The sequence below is a fragment of the Labeo rohita genome, chromosome 16 (genome assembly GCF_022985175.1).
Source record: "Labeo rohita strain BAU-BD-2019 chromosome 16, IGBB_LRoh.1.0, whole genome shotgun sequence".
Lineage (NCBI taxonomy): Eukaryota > Metazoa > Chordata > Actinopteri > Cypriniformes > Cyprinidae > Labeo > Labeo rohita.
This window is the reverse complement of record NC_066884.1, coordinates 34,667,491-34,678,018: the sequence shown is the minus strand read 5'-3', so window position 1 is coordinate 34,678,018 and position 10,528 is coordinate 34,667,491. Positions and strand designations below refer to the sequence as shown.

Below are 10,528 nucleotides of genomic sequence, written 5' to 3'. Positions count from 1 at the left end.
ACATAATTACAAACTGTAATTACAGTCTGTTCCAGGCTTAGTTACATGTAAAGTATATTTTGTTTCATGTAAGTACAACAGCTACTACTAAGTACATAATTAGGTAATTACTCTGTATTATGGACACCTTAAAATAAAGTGTTACCACATCTTGTTATTGCAAGAAAAGATGTCATTTTAACTACATAACGTCATTATTACAAGAAAAGATGTAGTTTTAATGAGAAAAGATGTCATTAAAACGACATATCTTGTTTTGTTTTTTATTTTATTTTATTTTTACACAAATAATTGTATTAAATAGACACTCAAATTGTTACAGTTTCCTCTTAAGTACGAGCAAAAAGTGGGAGCAGAAAGGGACGCAAGTGTGGATGGTTTCACAAGAGTTTGACATTTCCTGCTTCGGTTTGTACTTGTGGTTCAGGATGGTAAGAACGATATGCCACGGAAGGACTGACAGCAGTGACTATTTAGTCAGAGCAGTGAGATCTTTCTCAGAACAGCAGCTGGATCATTTCAAAAGCTTTTTTTTTTTCATAGAAAAGTTCAACTGTGTGCCAGACCTCGCTGGGCAGTAACTATACAGGAGTTTAAATGTGACCCCTAGAAAACCTTCAGATGAAGAACACTTTAAAGTATGTATCGGATTCATGTTTGTTACCTCCTTAAATTAAGAATAGTATTAATTAATAGTACTGTAATACTTTACAATAAGCTTTATTAAGAAGTCATTTATAAACATTATATACTGCTTTAAACACTTAATGTACTTTCATATAACTAATGTTACAATGTTTATTATGTTGTTGTTGAAAGTTCTAAGATGTTACTATATAATTTTTTTTTTTTTTTTTTTTTTTTTTTATTTATTTATTTATTTTTTTTTTTGGGTTGGCTAAAATGTTTTTCTAAACAATTTTTTTTTTTATTTTTGTCCCCCACTTACTTTCTTTTTTACACTGTATATTGGCTGTTAGAAATGGAAGGTTTTGTAATTTGAAGACTTGCAATTTCTCTGAAATGGTAACAACATTTTTTTTTCTTCAGTCGTCATAACCATGGCATCAGTCTGGCATGTGCTTGTGCTGTGGATTTATCTTAGTACCATGATAAAAGGTGAAACAGCCTTGCTAACTATCTATCTATCTGTCTATCTATCTATCTATCTATCTATCTATCTATCTATCTATCTAAAAATACTTTTTAGACAAACCAATATTAATGTTTTTTCTGATGTCGTGTAAGTACTACCCACATATTTTGAAATGGAGGATGTTGTCGGGAATATGTCACGCAATGCTAAGTCACAAGACTTGCGTAGTAAGTTGCTAGCTAGTTTGTTATTAGAGCCCAATTTCTTTCGCTGAATTCACTTATGAGTATGATTTAAAAAAAATGATTCTTGATATTAAAATCATACGCATTTATTATCCGCAGTGATCCAAGCATCATGTGCTAAGATTCACACTCCTGCACCCGTGGTGCTCGCTGGCTCACCCGTATCAGTGTCCTGCTCCTTTGAGGATGACTGCTCGCTGACCAAAGGCAAAGACTTTCGTGTGGTATGGAAGATTGACAACCATAATGCACCCAGCGATCTCTCTTACCAGGAGAGTAACAGGACGTATGTTGTAACCATCCCTAGTCTACCAGACACAGGCGCATCAATTGCTTGTGCTATATGTGAAGGGAACAACTGCCAAATTGTCAACGGAGTAAAAGTTGAAGCAGGATGTGAGGACCTGTTTTATGATTATGTTTCAGTACTAACTATGTTACTAACCACTAAATTACACTTATAGGGAACAATTCTCGCTATTCACTAGTTGCTTACTATTGTTTTAGCATGCCTATTCATAACATACTGGCTATTTATTAATGCTTATAAAGCACATATTCTGCATGACCATATTTTTCATCCCTAATCCTACCCAATACCTACCCAATTTAACAACTACCTTACTAACTATTAATAAGCAGCAAATTAGTAGTTTATTAAGGCAAAAGTCATAGTTAATTGTTTGTTAATAGCGAGAATTGGACCTTAAAATAAAGTGTGACCTAAATTACTAACTACAGTCATATTTAATATACAGGTCCATATTTAATATGTGAATGAATACAAGGCTTCGAAGGGGTAGATGTTGGTGCTGATTGTTCAGCCAGCAAAACATATCTTTAAAGGACTGTATTTCTGTCATTCATATCCTTATTTCAAATTACACCTAATAAAATATGGTTCAAGCTCTGAATAAGATCAATTTCACATTCACGTTTTATTTACAGAATATGACATTTTTAAAAATGTAATCATGTAGGCTATCACTGTTGTCATTCCAAGCCAACATTCACCTGACTTCTAATTTTTCTTTCTTTCAAGATCCTCCATCTGTTCCTAAAAACCTGAGCTGCTATTTGAGTCTAACATTTCCACAAAGAATCCTGTGTCGGTGGGTTCCTGGTCAGGAAATGGCGAGCCTTCCTACAAACTATACACTTCAAATATTTGGGTACTAATTTCTGCTGACGTTTTCAGAACTGCTTCTTGTTTATAGATCAATCTCACAGAAATCCCATGTTTTACTCTAAAATCAAAATGAAGGAAAACATTTCATTTCATTTATTTATTTATTTTGCATGAAGAAAATGTTGATTTAAGCATTGTCAGTAGTTTTTGCTTGACAATATCATGATAATAATAATAATAATAATTATTATTATTATTATTATTATTATTAGTCTTTTTTGTCTAAATGCTGATTCTCAACACATTCTCATGTATTAGTAGTAATAGTAGTATTAAATCAGAATAAAGGTAGCCCAGTAAATATTACATTTACAACATCAATTACAAAAATTACATTTGAATTAATAATCATAATAATAATAATAATAAAATATTGCTTTACATTACAGTAGTGTGATGTTTTGCATTTTTGAAGCTAAATATTACTGGGACAACTTTGTGAGACTTATTCCTATGGTCATTTAGAGTCATTTCGATTTGATTGGTGACATACTTTATAAATGTACCATTTCTCCAGGGTGTTACAGAAGGTTCAATATATGATCCCACCTAGAGCGGATTTCTTCTCGATTCCACGGGAATCTTTTAACTTATATTCAGAGCTGGAGATTAATGTGACAGCAGTGAATATCTTTGGGAACACCACCTCTGAAACACTGAAGCTGATACCTATGGAAACAGGTAAAAGAGCAATGAGCTTTATTCCTCTATCAAGAATTAGGAACTAATATGGTTTTAATAGCCTTATACCAGGACTGTGCTCCATTCTGAATTCAATTTAGTAATTGTTTTATTCAGTTTATCCAATTGCTGAATGTCTAAATATGAATTAAAATACAGAATATTGAATAGTTTTTTTTTTTTTTTTTTTTTTTTTTTTTATGAACAAAAGAAATTCATCCGGTTTAATATGCATATACAACAGTGCTTTCTGATAAAAAAAAAAGCTGAGAGCCTTTTCCAGGAGTGCAATATTCTCTATATGGGGCATGTATTTCCATAAACAATAAATGATATCCATATAAATTTGGATTTCATTTATATATTTAATTTTATTACGTTTTTAATCTGTGTGCCATAGTGAATGAATACAATTTGTATGCACTTTTTTTAAAAATGGTTTCTTGTATGCGAAAGTACACACAATGACAGCTGTTATAATCGTACAGTAAAGTGGTCCTGAAGGATACTGGGCCAGTCTCTGATGCTGTGATTCACTTCATGTACTGTATTTCAGTCATTTTGGACCCCCCTGAGATTAAGAGAGTTGAAGCAGGTGAATTAGGCTGCTTAAATTACTCCTGGAGTCTTGCAAAATCTCAAGAGTGGTTGATGAAGACTTTGAGTGTAGAGCTGAAATTGAAAACAGTGAACAACCAACTAGACAAAGAGCTGGTGAGTAATTGCTAGTCACGAAAAATGTTTGTCTAAAAAACTGCACTGTTTGTGAGGGTTTTTTGAAAGTGTCCTAAATATTTATTCTGTTATAGGTTCGGTCCTTCAGGCAAAAACAAAAAAACAAAATAGGTGTATGTGACCTCCTTCACTGGACAAATTACAGCACCACAATGAGAGTGAAGTATGTTTCATGGAGTAAATGGAGTAATTGGAGTGATCCGAAAATAGCCACCACACTTATGAAGGGTAAGAAGTTACTTTCTTACAAAATACTGGGCAACACTTTAGATTAGGGACTATTTCTCACTACTGACTAGGTGCTTACTAGCATGCATATTACTAGCACATTGACTGTTTATTAGTACTTATAAAGCACATATTAATTCCTTATTATGCATCACCATATTTTAGATCTTTTAGATACCTAAAGTTAACAGATACCTTTTACTATTCATTTCTAACAATTATTATTAATAAGCAGCAAATTATGAGTTTATTGAGGAAAGTCATAGCTAATAATTAGATAACTGGTCCCCAAATTAAAGTGTGACTAAATACAGATTTCAGAACTAAATGTAACTTTAATTACTGTGCAAAGATTAATAATAATAATAATAATATATAATAATAATTTTATTGTGCTCACATCATGTAATAGTGTGGTGATCAGGGTTGCCTTTTAATGGCACGATTCACGGTGCATATCACAGTCTTTTCTTTCAATTGCAACAAACTTGTACACTAAAAAAAAAAAAAAAAAAAAAAAAAAAAAAAATGGAAAATTTGAAAAAAAAAAAAAAAAAAATCCAAAAAGTTGTTTCGACTTAAAATAATTTGAAATTAAAACAAGTTTTTTTTTTTTTTTTACTGTGTAACTGCTCTACTACTTATTTGTAAAATCACAAAATTATCTTTAAACAAATAAATTAATGTTTGGTAAAAGAAACGGTTACACTTTATTTCGATAGTCCATTTTGAACATTTTGATAGCTATAATTACCTCTGCAACTACATGTACACAGTCATTAGAGACTGTTTGGTTATGCATACAGTTATTAGAAGAAGTTGACATATTGGCTTACACTTTTTAATGTGCTCTTGATTGTAAAACAAGACTATTTACCCTAATGTCTTTACACATTTTCAACAACATCTCCTTTACCACTTATAAAGTCCTCTATTAAACAAAACATAATTATCTGTGCAAATATATTAAATAGTTACTCTTTTTTCAGCTCCGACTGGCAGCCTGGACACATGGCTTAAAATGGATGATCAGAACGTACAACTCTACTGGAAGGTGAGTCTCTCTACGACAGTCATGACACAACTTAAAATATATAATTTTATAGGCTTACAGTGCGTGTGTGCGTTTAATATTATATTATGCATACCCACACATCTGGCCAGTTAGTTATTGAATGATAGATCTTGGTAAAGGTATAAAGGTATATTAATGAATGTTCATGGTTAAATTGCACCTAACATTGCATCAGCATACATGTTAAATATATATGCACACATACGCACACAGCAAGTGTGATAAGCTTTGAGGCAAAACTTAAATTTATTCATTTTAGTTGCAAATTCAGTAGGAGTCCTTTTTCCTGTGGTAAATGACAGCATGTCACAGATACTGCCATCAGAGCCTAACTTGATTTAAACATGCAACTTCTCTTTCACCTTTCTGTCATCCTATTTTAGCCCTCCAAAAATTTCCATGCCAATGGCTGGAATTTGTTGTACACTGTTGAATCAAGGGAACCAGAAATGACTTTGTGTAAGACACAAGAGCACCACTGCTTTTTCAGTCTCCCCAAGAAGGTTAAAACATTTTACCTGAGAGCCATTAATGCAGTGGGGAGCTCGGATCATACCCTTGTAGAAATGTATCGGATAAAAGGTATAACATTCTCACCTTGATATTCCTGACATATGTTCTGTTCAGAGTGTATTACAATGATATCTGATAATTTTTTTTTGTTGTGTTATTTTAGGGCAGTGCTTTGTCTCTCATTTCAGTGTTCATCCCCAGTCAGAAACGTCTTTGCTCGTCAAATGGGAAAGACTGGTGTCCCCACATGTCACAGGATACGTGCTTGAGTGGAAATCTCTGTCTGAGAAGCAGCCAGCTCCCGTGTCCTTTACTCTGATTGACAAAGCCAACTCCAGTACCATAATAACAGGTGTTTATATTGATAATAATTCATAACAAATGCGCAAGAAATTAGAATGATTTCTGAAGGACCAAAATCTGATCTTACATACAATATAAATCTTTGTTCCAAACTTTGTTTTAACCTAACTGTCACCCATCCCCTCAGAGGGACGTCTAGTTTACTTCACTATATTACAATTAAATTGAATCTAATCATGACAAACTTTAAAGAAAGGTCTAAGACTCCTAAATATATATATTATACCACTGTTTTTTTTTTTTTTTTTTTTTACAAATTATGTGGGAACAGTAATAGATTAATTTACGACAAGAGTTCACCTCAAAAATCGACATCATCACAGGAGTTCTGACCTTTGTCACCAAAAGTCTTTTTTCGTTGCCTTTTTCCCCTGTCGTGTTTTAGAAATTATCACAAATTGTATATCAACTGAAAGTTTAAAACCTCAAAATTCATCCTTTGAACCCCATTTTAAAATCTGGAATTGCATTATCATGGAAATGGTACTTCAAGATCCTATTAGAAAATATATTTGTTTATCAATTATAACAATTTGAATAGTCCACTTTCACGTCTATGTTCAAAAATGGGGCTGACAGTTAAAGGGTTAATAATAAAGATGAAAAAAAAAGTGCTTGCAGATCTAATTCTGGCTGCTTTATTTTAAATTTCAGGTTTAAAAGCTTACAAGCCCTATAACATTTCTATTTATCCCAAATATAATGACTGGATTGGATGTCCTCTTACCTTCACGGCATACAGCAGCCAAAAGGGTACGTAGCGCTTGGAAATCAGTAGTGGATATCTGAAGGCCTCATGTAAATTGGGGAGGTGATGTGCAATAAAGCAAAGCTGGATAATGATACAATACTTCCATCTAGTGGACTCTGACTTACATTTTCATATATTATTACAGCACCCGAAGTGGCCCCAGAGTTGAATGTTACGGATATCAGTCACTCGCGCGCCAAACTTAACTGGAATGAAATTCCTCTTAAGCAGAGAAATGGGATCATTCATAGATATACCGTTTTCTTTTGGCATGAAGCAAACTATATCAGAGGTATTCAAGGATTTAAAGTTGATCAGATTTTTGGATTGAAGATTTCAGAACCTTTTGTTTTTATTAACCATAATGTTTCTGTTTTGTTTTAAGTTTTAACAACTAATAAGACCAGTGTTGTGGTGACAGATCTTCAACCACTTACCAAATATTACGCCTTTGTGACGGTTCATACGATGGGAGGAAGTAAAAATGGATCAGTTGTCAACTGGAAAACTGGAATTATTGGTAAATATCAGCAAATAAGTATTACATTGATCAAAAATGTCAGAATAGACATTTAGAATATGTTGATTTACATTGAATAATTTACATTTCAAATAAATGGTTTTCTTTTAAACATTTATTCATTATAAAATCCTAAAAAAAAATTATTATTATTATTATTATTATTATCAAAAAAAAAAATTATTATTATTATTATTATCATCATAAAAAAAAGTTTCTATTCAAATATTTCAAAGCGTAGCTGTTTTCAGCATTGATCACTGATAATAAAAAAAAGTTTCTTGTTTCAGCAAAGCAGCATGTTAGAATGATTTCTGATCGTGACACTGGAGTAATCCCCGCTAGAAATTTTACGTTCCCAGAACGTCCTTAGAACGTCCCCGTTGGTGTCAAGGACGTTGCCTAGTAACGTCCCCATAACGTTCTGAGACGGTCACGATGTGGAGTTCTTTAAAGGTTTGGGGGACGTTATTTGGAGGACCTTCACAGAATATTCAGGATGTTCTTGGGATGTTTAGGGGACCATATTTTATTTGGAAATGTGACGTTCCCAGAACGTCCTCAGAACGTCCCCACTGGTGTCAAGGACGTTGTTTAGTAACGTCCCCATAACGTTCTGAGACGGTCACAATGTGGAGTTCTTTAAAGGTTTGGGGGACGTTATTTGGAAGACCTTCACAGAATATTCAGCACGTTCTTGGGACGTTAAGGGGACCATATTTTATTTGGAAAGGTGACGTTCCCAGAACGTCCTCAGAACGTCCCCACTGGTGTCAAGGACGTTGTTTAGTAACGTCCCCATAACGTTCTGAGATGGTCATGATGTGGAGTTCTTTAAAGGTTTGGGGGACGTTATTTGGAGGACCTTCACAGAACATTCAGGACGTTCTTGGGACGTTTAGGGGACCATATTTTATTTGGAAATGTGACGTTCCCAAAACGTTGTCAGAACGTCCACGCTGGATGATGCTGAAAATTAAACTTTGCATCAAATAAATTAAACTTTGCAAACATAATAATAATAATTATTAATAATTATAATTATTAATATATATAATTATAATAATTATTATTATTATTATCATAAAAAGTATTTGGGGAAAAAGTTCTTTTAAATTAATAAAATATTTTACAATATCACTGTATATATATATATATATATATATATATATATACAAATAACAGTTTCCATAAAAATATTTCAGAGCATAGCTGTTTTCAACATTGATCACATTGATGCTGAAAATTAAACTTTGCATCAAATAAATTAAACTTTGTAAATATAATAATACTAATAACAATCATCATCATCATTATTATTATTATAAAAAGTATTTGGGGGAAAAACAGTTATTTTAAAATGATAAAAATATTTCACAATATCACGGTTTTATTTTCCAATAAATTAATGCAGGTTTGGATAGCATAAGAGGCTTAAAAACAACTTCAAACAATAAAAAAGACTTCATTTTGAATGGTAATGTGAACACACATTTGATTATTTGTGTTGAGACAGATGACAGTAATTTGTGAATTTCTGTATTTGCATACTTTCATAGAAACCGATAAAGTACATTTAGTCATGCATGACTGTAATATGAATAGTTATTTAACATACTACATCTGGCATTTTGTATATTTATCCACGTTATCATTTTGTTTTATCATTTGAAAGCACTTGACTTGTGCAGAGGGAAAGTATGAGTATTCAGCGAAGCATGAATATTGGTGAACACCACAAATGTCTTTTCTTTACTGGTTTGACTGATCATTGAAAATGTTTTTCAGATGGAATTGACATGGTGCTGTTTGTTATCCCAGCATGCGTTGGGTTAACACTTATCATCATCATTGTTGTATTTGCCTGTTTTGGGAAAAGTGAACGGTGAGTGTCCACAGGCTTGTTATTACTGTGTACTAAGGCATGTACTAGAATTATCGGTTAATTTCTGTCTGTTTTTCATAGGGTGAAGATGTGTTTGTGGCCTATAATTCCTGACCCTGCCAACAGCAGTATTAAGAGTTGGACCGACACTGATCCATTGCAGGTATATTACCTGTCATATTATTCTCATTGATAGATCAATATCTGAAATAGATTTCAATAATAATCAAATGGCATTAAAAGTAATATCCCAAAATGTTTTTGTCCAAGGGCATGCCTCCTTTTAATGAAGCCAAGGAGCCCATGCTGGTGTATCTGTCCCACTTCAGTTTTCTTGATCTGTCCGAGAACGAGCCATTCAAGAGTGACTATGTCAAGGAGAACCAGTGGTCACATGACATCGACAGCCACGATGAGAGTCGTTCCTCATTCCAGACCTGTGTCAGATACGATACGGAGCGCGACAGGGATTCTGTCCCTTACGCCACAGTTGTTTTCGGCGGCCCGTATCAAAACCATTCATCCTGCGTGCCAACCTACGTTCGCTCTGAGTCCACACAGCCTCTGTTAGGATCGGATGACCCTGGCAGCCCTCCACCGTATGAGAACGTGTCACCGAGTGGGAGTGTTTCTAAAGTACCACGTTTCACTGCATTCCCTCAGAATTCCACTGGAAGTGAGGAGAATGAAGAACTTTGGGAAGAATTCCCTATGCTCAGATCCTTAGAGATCAGGGACACTGATCATGTCTAAACCCAAATTCATCCAGTTCCTGTGCTTCTTTTTTTAACGACGTGTCGCATTTTGAATTTGAGAATGTATAGAAACATACAGTCGCCCCAAAAATGATACATTCAAACCACATGACAGATCAGTTTTTGAAAGTGATTAGCAAAACTAACATCTGTATGTTTGTGACTAATAAGCCCACTCAGTTTGTTTTTGCTTTCGTTCCATTATTAACTTTCTGCAGTATTGCCAGGGACTGCATTTGGATTAAAGAGATCACTGGGAGAAAATGGGAGAAAACGTAACTCCTAATCATGACAATTCTAATAAAGTTCCACCTTTTTCAAGTAAGAGAGCCAATCGGCAAAATCACTATCTGGTCTTTAATGTGAAACATGCCTCGAGAAATCACATAGATGCATTTTATGTTGTCCTGCCTCTTAAGGTTCATTCTAGACAGAATGTTACAAGTCCATTTTTGTGTTCCTAGCATTAAGAAACTCTAGCAAATTTCTGCA

General features: G+C 33.7%; 1 protein-coding gene across 2 annotated transcripts; it reads left to right on the top strand.

Annotated features, from left to right (window-relative positions):
- The first annotated feature begins 423 nt into the window (after positions 1 to 423).
- On the top strand, positions 424 to 10,341 carry csf3r (colony stimulating factor 3 receptor (granulocyte)). 2 transcript variants are annotated; one of them, XM_051131300.1, is made up of 16 exons: positions 424 to 638; positions 1,051 to 1,119; positions 1,441 to 1,737; positions 2,384 to 2,513; positions 3,048 to 3,211; positions 3,768 to 3,925; positions 4,021 to 4,174; positions 5,164 to 5,228; positions 5,633 to 5,831; positions 5,926 to 6,114; positions 6,780 to 6,878; positions 7,022 to 7,168; positions 7,262 to 7,396; positions 9,185 to 9,281; positions 9,363 to 9,444; positions 9,552 to 10,341. In XM_051131300.1, the coding sequence occupies exons 2-16, from the start codon at positions 1,062 to 1,064 to the stop codon at positions 10,032 to 10,034; spliced, it is 2,457 nt and encodes an 818-aa protein (XP_050987257.1). In that variant the 5' UTR covers positions 424 to 638; positions 1,051 to 1,061; the 3' UTR covers positions 10,035 to 10,341. The 2 variants fall into 2 exon arrangements, with proteins under 2 accessions (XP_050987257.1, XP_050987258.1); XM_051131301.1 differs by lacking the exons at positions 424 to 638; positions 1,051 to 1,119 and having other exon boundaries at positions 1,442 to 1,565.
- The last annotated feature ends 187 nt before the right edge of the window (positions 10,342 to 10,528 follow it).